Source organism: Oncorhynchus kisutch, linkage group LG7 (assembly GCF_002021735.2).
Source record: "Oncorhynchus kisutch isolate 150728-3 linkage group LG7, Okis_V2, whole genome shotgun sequence".
NCBI classification, from domain to species: domain Eukaryota; kingdom Metazoa; phylum Chordata; class Actinopteri; order Salmoniformes; family Salmonidae; genus Oncorhynchus; species Oncorhynchus kisutch.
Window position 1 is genome coordinate 45,039,884 of NC_034180.2, and position 19,632 is coordinate 45,059,515.

The window sequence follows — 19,632 nt, forward strand, 5'->3', positions numbered from 1 at the left end:
TCAGCCCCTGGCCCTGCTCTAATGTTTGGCTACAGAGGTCTCTGGATTTCTCCCCTGAAATGTGTGAGAAGAACAACATCCGAGTTGTTTATTGGCTGTGTTTGAAGATTAAAAGTGGTGTGTTCGGGTAAATCACTATGAAAATGTGAATCTATGGCATTTAATAAATACTCTTCCTAACTTTTTTAAATTTCAACTTTTTGAAAGTCGAGGGTTTGTGATAATGATAGTCTATTCTTTGCTCTAGTGATGCTTCGCATCAATAGCGGTTTTCATATAGGAATTGTATGCCCTGTAGATGAACGACTCATGATGATGCGATGGGGATGTTGAGAATTATGATGCAGTGACGATGATGAACGTGTGTTTGTGTTCAGGCGGAGATGGACATCCAGATAGCGCTGGAGCGGGAGGAGGACGTCCAGCGATCGGCCTTGTTGGAGCAGGAGAGGAGAGACAGAGAGCTGGCCATGAGGATCGCCCAGAGTGAAGCCGAACTCATCAACGACGAGGCCCAGATGGACCCCAGTCTGCGCAGGTACACATACAGATATACACACTTATCTGTCCATCTATATGTTAGTATGATTATATTGTCACGTGTCAATACTCAAGGTTGTTGTTTAACCCAGAAATGTTTTAATAGGAGCTGAAAGGATTCAACACGTCAAATAAAAATAGCTGTTGTATTTCTTAGGTCCATAAGGAGACTACACCTGTCCACTGCATGCATGTGTAACCTCTTTTCTCCTCCTCTTGTTCTCCCCTCTCCCAGCAATGGGTCTTTCTCAGGTCTCTATCCAAACACAGTGAGAGCCATGTAAGACATTAGCCAATAGCTTATCCTCCTTCTTCCAGTAACCTAACACAACCCATTAATCCTTCATCTCAACATCATCTAATCTTTCATCAACCTAGATCCAGGATTATACCAGCCCATGCAAAGCCATCATAAACAATACGCTAATTATCTAATTCTTCACATTGGATAGAACCAAATAACACTGCGTTCCAGTCATGATTCAATCCGCCATTGTGTTCCCTGCCCAGGGCATGAATCAACAGGGCCAGGGGATAAGCACGTACACTGCGTTCCAGTCATGATTCAATCCGCCATTGTGTTCCCCGCCCAGGGCATGAATCAACAGGGCCAGGGGATAAGCACGTACACTGCGTTCCAGTCATGATTCAATCCGCCATTGTGTTCCCCGCCCAGGGCATGAATCAACAGGGCCAGGGGATAAGCACGTCTGATAATTAGCCTGTGGAAACATATGACCATGACCACTGCGTGCCAAATCTAAACAGGAATGTATAATAGGTCTGATGGTTATTCTGTTTCCCCAGTCTAATCATACAGTATCCTCTGTTTGCAGTGCTGATGGACATCAACATCTTCAGGCATTCACAATGTATATTCTATGGCTTTTGTCATACATTGTATTTGTTCTTATTGACTTGGAAAACCATTTTATTTTCCATTCCTATTGTATCTTTGATAGCTAGCTTTGTACAATTACTTGAACAAACACACAATGCTCATTCCCCTCTGTAAACTAATCAACTACACAGTTGAGATGTACTGTAGAACTAACTCCTAACCACCGTTGGTGACAGGACTTAATAACTAGTTAGTTAGTACTCAGTCTTAACACTCTTGTAATGATATCAGTAGCACCTACCGTCATAGAGATGATAGGTTTAGTCACGGTTAGTTACAGTTGGAACAGAGGAGTATTGTATTTGTGTTTCCTGAACACCTGGCCTACAGGTACCTGTTCACCCATCAAGTGACTTCTTCACACCTGGTCACTGAGGGATACAGTTAAGCATATTCCACCGCTCACAGGTGTCAACACTCCACAAGTGTCACAACAGTGTGAGACTGTCACAACACACGCTGACATCACGTATCAGATGGCTGCACAGACAGCTCTTAGTGGAAGCCTCCCTGGTCTCCGTGACTAATGGGGAATACTATTATACTATGGATACAGGTAACTGCCAAAATAAGTGAAACACCAACATAGTGTATTTTAATAGGGCGAACAGCTTCAATGTGCCTTGGTATACAAGTGTCTAGAACTCTTTTGGAGGGATGCGACACCAAGATGTATTGTGTGCTTTGTTGATGGTGGTGGAAAACGCTGTCTCAGGCGCCAGTCCAGAATCATCCATAAGTGTCAAATCTGGTGACTGAGACACACACACTTTAAACCCCCTAGGCTCCTTTAAGACCCCTCTTTCAAAGTCACTGAGATCTCTTCTTCTAGCCATGGTAGCCAAAACAATGGGCAACTGGGCATTTTTATACATGACCCTAAGCATGATGGGATGTTAATTGCTTAATTAACTCAGGAACCACACGTCTGTTGAAGCACCTGCTTGCAATAGGTCGTTATCAATAAAACGTCACCATTTTGCATGGAATAATACAAAATATATATCTGACTATGCTCTTTAAAAGAGGTGATGAAAATAAAACCAAATATTTATCAGATTAAACTCCTATGAAAATGGCACGTTGTTATCAATGGTTTCAGCGGAGCTAGGGATCTCCTTGCCCCCCAGCAGCCAAATTGAATGCTCTGCACCATATTGAGACGTTTTATTGATAACAACCTATGTACTTTGTATCCCTCATTTACTCAAGTGTTTCCTTTATTTTGGCAGTTACCTGTGTATGAATATGTATGATTCAGAGACCATGTTCAGTCATTTTTGTACACTGGTATTATTGTGTTTATAGGAAATGGCCCTGAAAGTGTCAACTTCTGGCTTGGTGGTAATGGCGATAAATGGTTTGTTGCCAGATACACACACGATCACCAGAATCATCCAAATTAATCAAACAAATAATTTCAGAAAATCATTGTTTTGTTCGTTATAAAATAGTTTAAAATCCTAGTGAACAATAGGAAATGAAGACATTTTTGCTACGGGTGTTATCTTGTTAAATGTATTGAATCTTGAAATCAGATTGTGTGTGTCTATTTTAGGATAAAATCAGATTTTGTTTCCGCTGTGGTTTGACAACAGTTATAGCACTTTGAACACAACTAACTTCCTTAAAGGCATGACATCCATCAGAGTTGCTCGTCTCATCTTCAGTAGGCATTCTTTTGTAAGCCCTTGTTACAGTAGCTCTTAATCCCTCCAATGTTGGCCAACACCCCTCAGAGTCTCTATCTCACCATCAATCCCTGGTACACCAGGAGCACTTTGAGGGGGTGACATGTCAATTATCCAGCACTCAGCCCCACGAGCTGCCACCACCACACACTCCACTCTCTCTCCCTGTCATCTTTCTGTCGCTCTATTATCTGCCCAGGCTGGCCCTCCTCCCACGAGGTTAGCTTATTGTCAGCTATTGGATTAGCACCAGAACACCCAAGGTTCCCTCTACAGCAGCCCAAAGCCTTGGCCCATAGACACCCTTACAGACCCTTACAGACCTGGAGGGCCACCCGTAAATAGGGGCCAAGTCCTGCCTGCCGGGTTATTGATTTAGAGGTCTCAGCAGGGCGCTGCAGGAGGGTAGGGAAAGGCTGCAGACGGTTTAAGTAAGCCCAGGAATAAACTGATTCAGGGTGGGTGGTAGGGCTGACCCCAATTTGTCGACTGGTCAATTGTTTGGTCGATAGACTGTTGGTCGACTAATTCAAAGTTTTTCTTTATTTTACAATTTTCTACATTGTCAATTAATAGTGAAGACATCAAAACTATGAAGTAACACATATGGAAAAGTGTTAAACAAATCAAAATATATTTTATATTTGAGATTCTTCAAATAGCCACCCTTTGCCTTGATGACAGCTTTGCACATTCTTGGAATTCTCTCAACCAGCTTCATGAGGTAGTCACCTGGAATTAATTTCAATTAACAGGTGTGCCGCCTTACAAATATATTTTTGGAATGTCTTTCCTTAATGCGTTTGAGCCAATCAGTTGTGTTGTGACAAGGTAGGGGTGGCATACAGATCATAACCCTATTTGGTAAAAGACCAAGTCCATATTATGACACGGGCAGCTCAAATAGGCAAAGAGAAATGACGGTCCATCATTACTTTAAGACATGAAGGTCCGTCAATCCAGAAAATGTAAAGAACTTTGAAAGTTTATTCAAGTACAGTCGCAAAAAGCATCAAGCGCTATGATGAAACTGGCTCTCATGAGGACCGCCACAGGAATGGAAGACGCAGAGTTAACTCTGCTGCAGAGGATGAGTTCATTAGTTACCAGCCTCAAATTGCAGCCCAAATAAATGCTTCACAGAGTTCAAGTAACAGACACATCTCAACATCAGCTGTTCAGAGGAGACTGTGTGAATCAGGCCTTCATGGACGAATTTCTGCAAAGATACCTCCTCTAAAGGACACCAATAATAAGAAGAGACTTGCTTGGGCCAAGAAACACAAGCAATGGACATTAGACTGGTGGAAATTTGTCCTTTGGTCTGGAGTCCAAATTGGAGATTTTTGGTTCCAACCGCCATGTCTTAGTGAGACGCGGTGTGGGTGAACGGATGATCTCTGCATGTGTATTTCCCACGTAAAGCATGGAGGAGGAGGTGTTATGGTGTGGGGGTGCTTTGATGGTGACACCGTCAGTGATTTATTTATAATTAAAGGCATACTTTTCCAGCATGGCTACCACAGCATTCTGCAGTGATATGCCATCCCATCTGGTTTGGGCTTATTGGGACTATCATTGGTTTTTCAAAAGGATAATGACCCAACACACCTCCAGGCTGTGTAAGGGTTATTTTACCAATACATTAGAGTGATGGAGTGCTGCATCAGATGACCTGGCCTCCACAATCCCCCGACCTCAACCAAATTGAGGTGGTTTGGGATGGGCCGGACCGCGGAGTGAAGGAAAAGCAGCCAACAGGTGCTTAGCATATGTGGGAACTCCTTCTAGACTTTTGGAAAAGCATTCCTGGTGAAGCTGGTTGAGAGAATGGCAAGAGTGTGCAAAGCTGTCAAGACAAAGAGTGCCTATTTGAAGAATCTCAAATATATTTTGATTTAACACCTGTTTGGTTACTTTTTGATCCCAATTGTGTTTATTCATAGTTTTGATGCCTTCACTATTACTCCACAATGTAGACAATAGTACAAAAAATGTAGAAAAACCCTTGAATGAGTAGGTGTCTCCAAACTTTTGACTGGTACTATGTATAAAACAAATATATCGTTTTTTGGGGCACACGAGACACCTGTCTTATTCGCGCCCATCTCTGTGAACTAATCCGTTGTGGAGGCCCGAGACTAATCCGTTGTGGAGACCGAGACTAATCCGTTGTGGAGGCCCGACACTAATCCGTTGTGGAGGTCCGACACTAATCCGTTGTGGAGGTCCGACACTAATCCGTTGTGGAGGCCCGACACTAATCCGTTGTGGAGGCCCGACACTAATCCGTTGTGGAGGCCCGACACTAATCCGTTGTGGAGGCCCGACACTAATCCGTTGTGGAGGCCCGACACTAATCCGTTGTGGAGGCCCGACACTAATCCGTTGTGGAGGCCCGACACTAATCCGTTGTGGAGGCCCGACACTAATCCGTTGTGGAGGCCCGACACTAATCCGTTGTGGAGGCCCGACACTAATCCGTTGTGGAGGCCCGACACTAATCCGTTGTGGAGGCCACGGGAATGGCACAGTCAAAGAAGCGGAGTGTTGCTGAGATGTACAATTTTCATCTCTCCAGAATGCGAGAGCTCACGCAAATTTGTGCACATTAATTTTTTAATAACTTTATTGTGTGTTAGTGTCTATCAATTCTCCATTACATATATCACCAGTAGTACATTTACCATTAATTCCTATAATTTCTGTTCTACAATGTTTGTTTGTTTACGGTTATTTCTGTTAAGGCATTCAATTTATTATTATTCCAGTCTTTTACTGTTCTCACTGTCGATGTGGACACATTGTTTGTAGAGTGCACAACCTATGCTACACTTTTGAGAAACATTTTGGTTTATTTAATTCCACTTACATATTTTGTCAATTTAGTCACCGTCTTTTGTTTTGAGCACTCCTGTCAATTTTGAGTAAGGACACGCACCTGACTACGCATAGAATTAGGCCTACAGGGTACCTGGCCCGCTTGCAAATGTAGGCATATAAATCTTTCCAGCTCTCTGATCCAGTGGAAATGTCATAAAATAGGCCTACCTAATTACTTTTTATCCCTTGCGCAAATAGCCTCTAGCTGTCTTTGTCCCGAGCTCACTGGCCCAGAATATTGTATAATGTTGCAAGTTTGCTAGCTCCGGCTTCTGGAGGGACCCAAGTTAATGGATACAATGTTTCAAGTTTGTTGCAATGTAGCCAATGTGATTTATAGAATATTTATTTTTATCAGGATATTTTTTCCCTGCAGGCTACAATGTTTTTATTTGTTGACTTTATAGGATATTTTTACGTAGTTGGAAATGGCAATAGAAGTTACTTTTTAGGTTTGTATAATTTTCATTTAGATTTTGATAGAATTTTGATAAGCCACATGACAATGATTTTGAGATACGAAGACGTTATTATAAATTAAACTGTTCCACAAAAATGTGCATATGAAAACCCTAACTGGCATGCGGATCGGTAGAAATGGGAAGATAAATTGGAATTCCACATGAAAGGTTGCCGATTCCTCGTGTAGCGTATTACCAGCAACTTCAGGAGAGAAACAGTAGAACCTGCGAAAGCCAGTAGGAGAAGGAGGATGGTCAGGTTATCTTGATTTCTGGCTCCCTCTTGAGTTATTTGTCTTATTTCGCGAAACAATGAGCTCAGTGCATTTATAGTTTATTTTAGTAAAACACATATGGAAAGATACACATTTTAACATTTTCACTAGACTTTCTCTTTTTTTTAGTAGGGGACAGCCCTAGTGGATGGGGACTAGGGAGGAGGTTTTAGGGGGAAATGGGCATATACATGCAGTCCGGCTACCCTCAGACAGATGTCCCCCTTTTTTCCCCAACTTAGCACTTGATAACTTCTCTGATTGTTACCAATAGTTTAGTGTCTGAACATGACCACAGCACTATGGTGCGCCAATCCGAGCTGGGATTCCAGACGTCCCACTCCTTGGACCTGTCAGATGTTCAATTACAATTCAATGGAGTTCCTCTCTTCTCTCCCTTGCTTGCCGAGACTGCAGGGGTTCACAGGTGCAGGCACTCAAAGCCGGTGGCGTGAAGAAGTACGACCTGAGCAAGTGGAAATACGCCGAGCTGCGGGACGTCATCAACACCTCGTGCGGTAAGACTTTCTCCCCAACCCCTCTCACCACTACCAGCCCTGAAGGGCTACTAACAGCATGGGGCCCCATCCATTCACTATGCTACTCTGAAAAAGCCCTGGGAGAAACAGGCAAGGTGTTGAGCTCTCGTGGAGATTCTTGATCCTGCTCTGTGCACCTCCATCAATCACGCCATCATTAATTCAGCCCCTTTGTTAATAATTGAACATCTGGCCGTGTTTTCAGTAATGTAACCTCTTCAAAAGTGTAGTATGTTCTTTTTCTTTTCGCCCCGCTCTTGAGTTTCCTGCCTTGGTGTGATTTCTCCTATAGTTTTCAGGGACAGCCAAAGGGTAATTTCGAGGAGATTGCAGCCGGGCGAAACTGTCTACCAAGGCTGACGGGAGAGTGTACGCACAGCTGCTACGTTAATAAGGATGCAGTCCGGTGGCAGACGATGAAATGATTACCATTATGGTGGATTACAGTGTTTTGCTCGCTGTAGCAGCTTCAGTAGTTAAACATGGAGGAGAGTCCTACCGTCTGTCTGAATCCACATGTAAACAGATGAATAGGCCAGCTGGCAGTTAGGGAGTGCTCCGGACCAACAGTTCTGCTAATAGCCCGATTAATTTAGTTCACAGCCCTGAAGTTCCCTATATGAGTGGATGGGAAACTGGCTAATTGTCTAATGCATTAATTGTGAAGGAAATTAAATCTGGAGGGTTGTAACGATTTTGTTACGTTCTCCACGGCCCTTTTGAATTATTTACACCCGTCCTGTTGCAGCTTTCTCTCACCAATTTGAATGTTTGTCGTTTCCTGACCGGTGCAGATTAAAACTTGAGTATTACCTTGAATATTATTACATGTGTACCTAGTGATGGGCACCGATATGGAAAATCTGTGTCGATATCATTTGCATTTTCCCATATCGATATATCTGTTTTATAAAAAAACATTGCAACGACTGTGTGTGAGTGTAGACTTACCTGTCCATTGGGCCAGTTGTGAATGTTCAAACTATATCGATATAACCAACATTTTATTGGTAAAGGAGGTATAGAAAATACTCCACTTGATTCACAGAAATTATACTGAACAAAAATATAATCGCTACATGCAACAATTTCAAAGACTTATAGTCACCAGTCAGTATCTGGTGTGACCACCATTTGCCTCATGTAGCGAGACACATCTCCTTCACATAGAGTTTATCAGGCTGTTGATTGTGTCCTGTGGAATGTTTTCCCACTCCTCTTCAATGTATATGTGAAGTTCCTGGATAATGGCAGGAACTGGAACACGCTGTCATATGGGTCGATCTAGAGCATCCCAAACAGGCTTAATGTGTGACATGTCTGTTGAGTATGCAGGCCAACTGGGACCTTGCGACATGGGGCTGTGCATTATCATGCTGAAACATGAGGTGATGGCGGCAGATGAAGGGCATGGCAGCAAATGAAGAGCATCACAATGGGCATCAGGATCTTGTTACGGTATCTCTGTGCATTCAAATTGCCATCGATAAAATGCAACACCGTACACACTGTCGACACCGTACACACTGTCTGCCATCTGCCCGGTACAGTTGAAACCGAGATTAATCTGTGAAGAGCATACTTCTCCAGCATGCCAGTGAAGGTGAGCATTTGCCCACTGACGCCAAACTACAGTCAGGTCAAGACCCTGGTGAGGTGACGAGCATGCAGATGAGCTTCCGTGAGACAGTTTCTGACAGTTTTGTGCATAAATTCTTCGGTTGTGCCAACCAACAGTTTCATCAGCTGTCCGGGTAGCTGGTCTCAGACGATCCCACAGGTGAAGAAGCCGGATGTGGCGGTCCTGGGCTGGCATGGTTATACATGGTCTGAGGTTGAGGCCTGTTGGAGGTATTCCCAAATTCTCTAAAATGACGTTTGAGGTGGCTTATGGTAGAGAAATTAACATTTGATTCTTTGGAAACAGCTCTGGTGGATATTCCTGCGGTCAGCATGCCAATTACATTCTCCAACTTGAGACCTCTGTGGCATTGTATAGACACAGGTGCACCTGTGTAATAATGATCATATTGTTTAATCAGCTTCTTGATATGCCAAACCTGTCAGGTGGATGGATTAGCTTGGTAAAGGAGAAATGCTCACTAACATGGATGTAAACAAATTTGTGCACAACATTTTAGAGAATTTTTTTGGGGGGCATATGGAAAATGTATGGGATCTTTTATTTCGGCTCATGAAACATGGGACCAACACTTTACATGTTGCGTCTATATTTTTTTTCAGTGTATATTTTATAAAGGTGGTATAGAAAATAGTCCATATTTGTTTCACGGAAATTACATTAATGGTGGCATAAAATAGAAGGGCCTACTCCTACCTTAAGCATGTTTAATTTACTGTTGTCATCCCTGTGTAGATATTGAGCAGCTGGCGGCATGCAGGGAGGAGTTCCATCGCCGTCTCAAGGTCTACCATGCCTGGAAATCCAAGAACAAGAAACGTGACACAGCTGCTGAGCAGAGGGCCCCCAAATCTATCACTGACTACGGTGAGTGAGATTCCCTGTCCTGGGATGCTTCTACTGTAGACTGCACTCCTCAACCCAGGATTGTGTTCAGACATTAACACGTTCTGGCTTAACCCCGCTATCACAATTTGTGTCCATTAAGGACTCTGCGTTTTCTACAGTAGCATCCTTTTTTATCAGTTTCTTTCATCTGTTTTTTATTTCTTTCTGCACGATATTCCCGAAACTTCGCTACTTTTTCAATACTAGAACATGTTAAACAATACTTTTGTTAAATGTGTTTCACAGATCAAGTCTGTCTATCAGAGCAGCCAATGTCCCCCTTATAGGTCAAAAGCACCGTGCCTGCTCCACTTAGCCTGCACTGGGAGTCTGCATCATGTTAGCTCCTCCCTCATGCTCCACTTAGCCTGCATCATGTTAGCTCCTCACTCATGCTCCACTTAGCCTGCACTGGGAGTCTGCATCATGTTAGCTCCTCACTCATGCTCCACTTAGCCTGCACTGGGAGTCTGCATCATGTTAGCTCCTCACTCATGCTCCACGTAGCCTGCACTGGGAGTCTGCATCATGTTAGCTCCTCACTCATGCTCCACGTAGCCTGCACTGGGAGTCTGCATCATGTTAGCTCCTCACTCATGCTCCACTTAGCCTGCACTGGGAGTCTGCATCATGTTAGCTCCTCACTCATGCTCCACTTAGCCTGCACTGGGAGTCTGCATCATGTTAGCTCCTCCCTCATGCTCCACTTAGCCTGCACTAGGAGTCTGCATCATGTTAGCTCCTCCCTCATGCTCCACTTAGCCTGCACTGGGAGTCTGCATCATGTTAGCTCCTCACTCATGCTCCACTTAGCCTGCACTGGGAGTCTGCATCATGTTAGCTCCTCACTCATGCTCCACTTAGCCTGCACTGGGAGTCTGCATCATGTTAGCTCCTCACTCATGCTCCACTTAGCCTGCACTGGGAGTCTGCATCATGTTAGCTCCTCACTCATGCTCCACTTAGCCTGCACTGGGAGTCTGCATCATGTTAGCTCCTCACTCATGCTCCACTTAGCCTGCACTGGGAGTCTGCATCATGTTAGCTCCTCACTCATGCTCCACTTAGCCTGCACTGGGAGTCTGCATCATGTTAGCTCCTCACTCATGCTCCACTTAGCCTGCACTGGGTTCTGCATCATGTTAGCTCCTCACTCATGCTCCACTTAGCCTGCACTGGGAGTCTGCATCATGTTAGCTCCTCACTCATGCTCCACTTAGCCTGCACTGGGAGTCTGCATCATGTTAGCTCCTCACTCATGCTCCACTTAGCCTGCACTGGGAGTCTGCATCATGTTAGCTCCTCACTCATGCTCCACTTAGCCTGCACTGGGAGTCTGCATCATGTTAGCTCCTCACTCATGCTCCACTTAGCCTGCACTGGGAGTCTGCACCATGTTAGCTCCTCACTCATGCTCCACTTAGCCTGCACTGGGAGTCTGCATCATGTTAGCTCCTCACTCATGCTCCACTTAGCCTGCACTGGGAGTCTGCATCATGTTAGCTCCTCACTCATGCTCCACTTAGCCTGCACTGGGAGTCTGCATCATGTTAGCTCCTCACTCATGCTCCACTTAGCCTGCACTAGGAGTCTGCATCATGTTAGCTCCTCCCTCATGCTCCACTTAGCCTGCACTGGGAGTCTGCATCATGTTAGCTCCTCACTCATGCTCCATTTAGCCTGCACTGGGAGTCTGCATCATGTTAGCTCCTCACTCATGCTCCACTTAGCCTGCACTGGGAGTCTGCATCATGTTAGCTCCTCACTCATGCTCCACTTAGCCTGCACTGGGAGTCTGCATCATGTTAGCTCCTCACTCATGCTCCACTTAGCCTGCACTGGGAGTCTGCATCATGTTAGCTCCTCACTCATGCTCCACTTAGCCTGCACTGGGAGTCTGCATCATGTTAGCTCCTCCCTCATGCTCCACTTAGCCTGCACTGGGAGTCTGCATCATGTTAGCTCCTCACTCATGCTCCACTTAGCCTGCACTGGGAGTCTGGGCCCCATCATGTTAGCTCCTCACTCATGCTCCACTTAGCCTGCACTGGGAGTCTGCATCATGTTAGCTCCTCACTCATGCTCCACTTAGCCTGCACTAAGAGTCTGCATCATGTTAGCTCCTCCCTCATGCTCCACTTAGCCTGCACTGGGAGTCTGCATCATGTTAGCTCCTCCCTCATGCTCCACTTAGCCTGCACTGGGAGTCTGGGCCGCATCATGTTAGCTCCTCACTCATGCTCCACTTAGCCTGCACTGGGAGTCTGCATCATGTTAGCTCCTCACTCATGCTCAACTTAGCCTGCACTGGGTGTCTGCATCATGTTAGCTCCTCACTCATGCTCCACTTAGCCTGCACTGGGAGTCTGGGCCGCATCATGTTAGCTCCTCACTCATGCTCCACTTAGCCTGCACTGGGAGTCTGCATCATGTTAGCTCCTCACTCATGCTCCACTTAGCCTGCACTGGGAGTCTGCATCATGTTAGCTCCTCCCTCATGCTCCACTTAGCCTGCACTGGGAGTCTGCATCATGTTAGCTCCTCACTCATGCTCCACTTAGCCTGCACTGGGTGTCTGCATCATGTTAGCTCCTCCATCATGCTGCACAGAAGTTAACACACTTGAATAATGCAACACAGCATGTAGAACTGTTGAAACTATTGGCAAAACAATGTCCTTACCAGCTAGAACACGTTACAATGCAAGAAGATACCGTTAGCTTCCAGCTTTGTAGGATAACTTCCCTTACTAGAACATCAGTACTTTGTAGGATAACTTCCCTTACTAGAACATCAGTACTTTGTAGGATAACTTCCCTTACTAGAACATCAGTACTTTGTAGGATAACTTCCCTTACTAGAACATCAGTACTTTGTAGGATAACTTCCCTTACTAGAACATCAGTACTTTGTAGGATAACTTCCCTTACTAGAACATCAGTACTTTGTAGGATAACTTCCCTTACTAGAACATCAGTACTTTGTAGGATAACTTCCCTTACTAGAACATCAGTACTTTGTAGGATAACTTCCCTTACTAGAACATCAGTACTTTGTAGGATAACTTCCCTTACTAGAACATCAGTACTTTGTAGGATAACTTCCCTTACTAGAACATCAGTACTTTGTAGGATAACTTCCCTTACTAGAACATCAGTACTTTGTAGGATAACTTCCCTTACTAGAACATCAGTACTTTGTAGGATAACTTCCCTTACTAGAACATCAGTACTTTGTAGGATAACTTCCCTTACTAGAACATCAGTACTTTGTAGGATAACTTCCCTTACTAGAACATCAGTACTTTGTAGGATAACTTCCCTTACTAGAACATCAGTACTTTGTAGGATAACTTCCCTTACTAGAACATCAGTACTTTGTAGGATAACTTCCCTTACTAGAACATCAGTACTTTGTAGGATAACTTCCCTTACTAGAACATCAGTACTTTGTAGGATAACTTCCCTTACTAGAACATCAGTACTTTGTAGGATAACTTCCCTTACTAGAACATCAGTACTTTGTAGGATAACTTCCCTTACTAGAACATCAGTACTTTGTAGGATAACTTCCCTTACTAGAACATCAGTACTTTGTAGGATAACTTCCCTTACTAGAACATCAGTACTTTGTAGGATAACTTCCCTTACTAGAACATCAGTACTTTGTAGGATAACTTCCCTTACTAGAACATCAGTACTTTGTAGGATAACTTCCCTTACTAGAACATCAGTACTTTGTAGGATAACTTCCCTTACTAGAACATCAGTACTTTGTAGGATAACTTCCCTTACTAGAACATCAGTACTTTGTAGGATAACTTCCCTTACTAGAACATCAGTACTTTGTAGGATAACTTCCCTTACTAGAACATCAGTACTTTGTAGGATAACTTCCCTTACTAGAACATCAGTACTTTGTAGGATAACTTCCCTTACTAGAACATCAGTACTTTGTAGGATAACTTCCCTTACTAGAACATCAGTACTTTGTAGGATAACTTCCCTTACTAGAACATCAGTACTTTGTAGGATAACTTCCCTTACTAGAACATCAGTACTTTGTAGGATAACTTCCCTTACTAGAACATCAGTACTTTGTAGGATAACTTCCCTTACTAGAACATCAGTACTTTGTAGGATAACTTCCCTTACTAGAACATCAGTACTTTGTAGGATAACTTCCCTTACTAGAACATCAGTACTTTGTAGGATAACTTCCCTTACTAGAACATCAGTACTTTGTAGGATAACTTCCCTTACTAGAACATCAGTACTTTGTAGGATAACTTCCCTTACTAGAACATCAGTACTTTGTAGGATAACTTCCCTTACTAGAACATCAGTACTTTGTAGGATAACTTCCCTTACTAGAACATCAGTACTTTGTAGGATAACTTCCCTTACTAGAACATCAGTACTTTGTAGGATAACTTCCCTTACTAGAACATCAGTACTTTGTAGGATAACTTCCCTTACTAGAACATCAGTACTTTGTAGGATAACTTCCCTTACTAGAACATCAGTACTTTGTAGGATAACTTCCCTTACTAGAACATCAGTACTTTGTAGGATAACTTCCCTTACTAGAACATCAGTACTTTGTAGGATAACTTCCCTTACTAGAACATCAGTACTTTGTAGGATAACTTCCCTTACTAGAACATCAGTACTTTGTAGGATAACTTCCCTTACTAGAACATCAGTACTTTGTAGGATAACTTCCCTTACTAGAACATCAGTACTTTGTAGGATAACTTCCCTTACTAGAACATCAGTACTTTGTAGGATAACTTCCCTTACTAGAACATCAGTACTTTGTAGGATAACTTCCCTTACTAGAACATCAGTACTTTGTAGGATAACTTCCCTTACTAGAACATCAGTACTTTGTAGGATAACTTCCCTTACTAGAACATCAGTACTTTGTAGGATAACTTCCCTTACTAGAACATCAGTACTTTGTAGGATAACTTCCCTTACTAGAACATCAGTACTTTGTAGGATAACTTCCCTTACTAGAACATCAGTACTTTGTAGGATAACTTCCCTTACTAGAACATCAGTACTTTGTAGGATAACTTCCCTTACTAGAACATCAGTACTTTGTAGGATAACTTCCCTTACTAGAACATCAGTACTTTGTAGGATAACTTCCCTTACTAGAACATCAGTACTTTGTAGGATAACTTCCCTTACTAGAACATCAGTACTTTGTAGGATAACTTCCCTTACTAGAACATCAGTACTTTGTAGGATAACTTCCCTTACTAGAACATCAGTACTTTGTAGGATAACTTCCCTTACTAGAACATCAGTACTTTGTAGGATAACTTCCCTTACTAGAACATCAGTACTTTGTAGGATAACTTCCCTTACTAGAACATCAGTACTTTGTAGGATAACTTCCCTTACTAGAACATCAGTACTTTGTAGGATAACTTCCCTTACTAGAACATCAGTACTTTGTAGGATAACTTCCCTTACTAGAACATCAGTACTTTGTAGGATAACTTCCCTTACTAGAACATCAGTACTTTGTAGGATAACTTCCCTTACTAGAACATCAGTACTTTGTAGGATAACTTCCCTTACTAGAACATCAGTACTTTGTAGGATAACTTCCCTTACTAGAACATCAGTACTTTGTAGGATAACTTCCCTTACTAGAACATCAGTACTTGTAGGATAACTTCCCTTACTAGAACATCAGTACTTTGTAGGATAACTTCCCTTACTAGAACATCAGTACTTTGTAGGATAACTTCCCTTACTAGAACATCAGTACTTTGTAGGATAACTTCCCTTACTAGAACATCAGTACTTTGTAGGATAACTTCCCTTACTAGAACATCAGTACTTTGTAGGATAACTTCCCTTACTAGAACATCAGTACTTTGTAGGATAACTTCCCTTACTAGAACATCAGTACTTTGTTTGTGATAATATGCAAACCATAACGCAAAATATGCTGATTTCAAAGCTGATTGCCACCAAAACTTTATTTATTCACTTCATCAGTCTCTTTCTTCCAAAGATTATCTATTGAACCAACTGTGTGTGTGAATAGGGCTCTGACGGGCCGTCCCTCTCAATGACGTTCTTACTGGTTAAAGAGACAGGGCACACTTTTCTAAGAGAAGATATTTCTATGCAAATGTTGATCAGTACAACACAAGTCCCAAATGGAAGGGAAACAGATTGTCATCTGAAGCCCCATGAAATCAGCCAAAACAAGCTCAGTAACTCAATGCATGCACAAACTACTATTGAATATGCATTCACCTGTATTGTGAATAGGCCTTGATTTACCCAATTTATCAATAGAGATTTACCATTCAAATAAATGATTACTGTTATGTAGTTAGATTGGTTAAAAAACAAAGTAAAATTGAGTGTATGATTTATATAGCCATGTATGCATTAATTAATCTCTAAAACATTTTGATGTAACCTTTTTCAAATGAAATGATATTTACTCGAAAAGATGCCCAGCAATTGTAGGGGGAGCAGAGTTATCTGTCTGGATCAAGTGCCATTCTGTCACTTTGGTTAATATGCCTTCTTTTTTTTGCTGTGGTATCAGTTTGGTATCGAGTATCATGATGGTATCGAGTATTGTGATATTTAAACTGAATCGTATCAAAGTCAAAATACTGGTATCATGACAACACTACTTGACTTTTAAAATGGGAAATAGTCATTTGCGTTCCTGTCGTATTAACATGGAATAGAAGCAAGAAAAAGCAGCAATGCACCAGTGAGCCCTAGACGGTAAAAACAGGGGTGTCTCCATGGCGTCATCTCTTCTCATGATGATGGAGGAGGATTAATGTACATTTTATAAATAACCCACATGTTCTTTTCAGACATTCACTTAGTTTTCTAAAAAGCCTCGCTCTAAAACCTACTGTAGCTCCCGTCCAATAAGACTCAGCTGCCACAACGCCTCATCGGGTTTAGTGGTGCACTACCATGAACACTCGCTCCAACCAGCCAAGCATGATATATTCACCTCAGACCCGGAAACCAGCCAGGCATGATGGGTTCACCTCGGACCCGGAAACCAGCCAGGCATGATGGGTTCACCTCGGACCCGGAAATCAGCCAGGCATGATGGGTTCACCTCGGACCCGGAAACCAGCCATGCATGATGGGTTCACCTCGGACCCGGAAACCAGCCAGGCATGATGGATTCCCCTCGGACCCGGAAACCAGCCAGGCATGATGTGTTCACCTCGGACCCGGAAACCAGCCAAGCATGTTGTGTTCACCTCGGACCCGGAAAACAGCCAAGCATGTTGTGTTCACCTCGGACCGGAAAACAGCCAGGCATGATGCATTCAACACCCTCCAAACTCATCATTAAGCTTGAGACCCTGGGTATCGACCCCAGGTCTTGACCCCGCCCTGTGCAACTGGGTCCTGGACTTCCTGATGGGCCGCCCCCAGGTGGTGAAGGTAGGAAACAACATCTCCACTCCACTGATCCTCAACACTGGGGCCCCACAAGGGTGCATTCTCAGCCCCCTCCTGTACTCCCTGTTCACCCACGACTGCAAGGCCATGCACGCCTCCAACTGAATCATCAAGTTTGCATACGACACTACAGTGGTAGGCTTGATTACCAACAACGACGAGACGGCCTACAGGGAGGATGTGAGGGCCCTCGGAGTGTGGTGTCAGGAAAATAACCTCACACTCAATGTCAGCAAAACAAAATAGATGATCGTGGACTTCAGGAAATAGCAGAGGGAGCAGCCCCCTATCTATCTACATTGACAGGACAGTAGTGGAAAGGGTGGAGAGGTTTAAGTTCCTCAGCGTACACATCACGGACAAACTGAAATGGTCCACCCACACAGACAGCGTGGTGAAGAAGGCGCAGCAGCACCTCTTCAACCTCAGGAGGCAGAAAAAATGTGGCTTGTCACCGAAAATCCTCACAAACTTTTACAGGTACACAATTGAGAGCATCCTGTCGGGCTGTATCACCGCCTGGTACAGCAACTGCACCGCCCACAACCGCAGGGCTCTCCAGAGGGTGGTGCGGTCTGCACAACGCATCACCGGGGCAAACTACATGCCCTCCAAGACACCGACAGCACCCGATGTCACAGGAAGGCAAAAAAGATCATCAACGACAATAACCACCCGAGCCACTGCTTGTTCACCCCGCTTCCATCCAGATGGCAAGGTCAGTATAGGTGCATCAGAGCTGGGACAGAGCGATAGATTGTTAAACAGCCACCACTAGCACAGAGAGGCGGCTGCCTACCTACAGACTTGATATCATTGGCCACTTTAATAAATGGACCACTAGTCACTTTTAATAATGTCACTTTAAGAATGTTTACATATCCTGCATTACTCATCTCATATGTGTATACTGTATCCTTCACTATCTATTCTTTACTGTCTATTACATCTTAACTGCTCTGTCACTGCTCATCCATATATTTTATACCTATATATTCTCCTCCCATTCCTTTACTAGATTGTGTGTATTAGGTTTTGTTGTGGAATTTGTTAGATATTAGGTTTTGTTGTGGAATTTTTAGATATTACCTGTTAGATACTGCTGCACTGTCAGATCTAGAAGCGTAAGCATTTCGCTGCAATCGCAATAACATCTACTAACCATGAGTATGTGACCAATAAAATGTGATTTGATTTGAAAACAGCCAAGCATGATGCATTCATCTCAGCCTCGGAAACCAGCTAAGCATGATGCATTCACCTCGTACCCCAAAAAACACTTTTAAAGTAAATATATTCTTTACGCACATGAAAGCTACAGTCTCCTTTGTTTGCCCTTCATTTCTTTTTCATCCCAGGAACAGACAGATTTAGTTGCTTTCCCTGTATTTGCATATGTCTCTATTGATGTGAAAGCTTTCTCGAAGGTCCCATTTACTTTGCCTTTGGTTTGGCTTCAGGAAGCAAGTTCTTGAAAGTCTGCCTTGTAAGCAGCTTACCTGGCTTCCCCCCATGGCATGTGTTTGTGTATTTTATCTCATCTTTGATGTCTCATATTTTCAGAGTTTCATGTTTTTGCTTACTTCCACCACCCAAAGATTCACCCCTTCAACTCAGTCATGGTCTTAACTTCAGAGAGGAAATTGCTTCAAACATTAATGGACTCTTCTCTGTATAAAATTGTACATTTTAGTCATTCAGCAGACGCTCTTCTCCAGAGTGACTTACAGTAGTGAGTGCATGCATTTTCATACTCTTTTTCCATACTCGTCCCCCGTGGGAATCAAACCCACAACCCTGGCGTTGCAAGTGCCATGCTCTACCAACTGAGTCACACGGGACCAATACAGGATTGTTCCTCTTACGAAACAAAAACACCCGTAATTCCAAATGTAATCACATAATATCATATCTGGCAGTATAATGACGTCAAACCCGCCACATTACAGCCCAACAGAATCCGGCCGTGGCCACCCAGCAGCAGGAGATGGCCATGAACCGCCAGCAGCGATACTTCCGCATTCCCTTCATCCGGCCCGCTGACCAGTACAAGGACCCCCAGAACAAGAAGAAGGGCTGGTGGTATTCCCACTTTGACGGGCCCTGGATCGCCAGGCAGTTGGAACTGCACCCAGACAAGCAGCCCATCCTGCTGGTGGCAGGTGGGTCCCTCCAGCTGGATCAGCTTTGATATCTTCTGGATATGTACATTGATGTGTTTGAAACTCTAAGCGCAGTATGTATTAGTGCATGTTTTAGTTATTACATTTAGTTGGTCAGTAATTATGAGTGTGTCAAGTAGATGGTTTTGTGCGTGTGTCCTGAAAATATCCC

The 19,632-nt window shown here is 43.5% G+C and overlaps 1 protein-coding gene across 3 annotated transcripts in view; it reads left to right on the plus strand.

Annotated features, from left to right (window-relative positions):
• The window catches only part of LOC109894652 (unconventional myosin-VI), a 111,896-nt gene that overhangs the window by 89,926 nt on the left and 2,338 nt on the right, over positions 1 to 19,632 (plus strand). For 2 of the 3 annotated variants that reach the window (XM_020488278.2, XM_020488279.2), the window contains exons 28-32: positions 378 to 538; positions 776 to 820; positions 7,169 to 7,269; positions 9,668 to 9,799; positions 19,248 to 19,460. In XM_020488278.2, coding sequence (XP_020343867.1) covers positions 378 to 538; positions 776 to 820; positions 7,169 to 7,269; positions 9,668 to 9,799; positions 19,248 to 19,460 — 652 coding nt within the window. The remainder of the gene's footprint in view (positions 1 to 377; positions 539 to 775; positions 821 to 7,168; positions 7,270 to 9,667; positions 9,800 to 19,247; positions 19,461 to 19,632) is intronic. The other variant, XM_020488280.2, reaches the window with a different exon arrangement.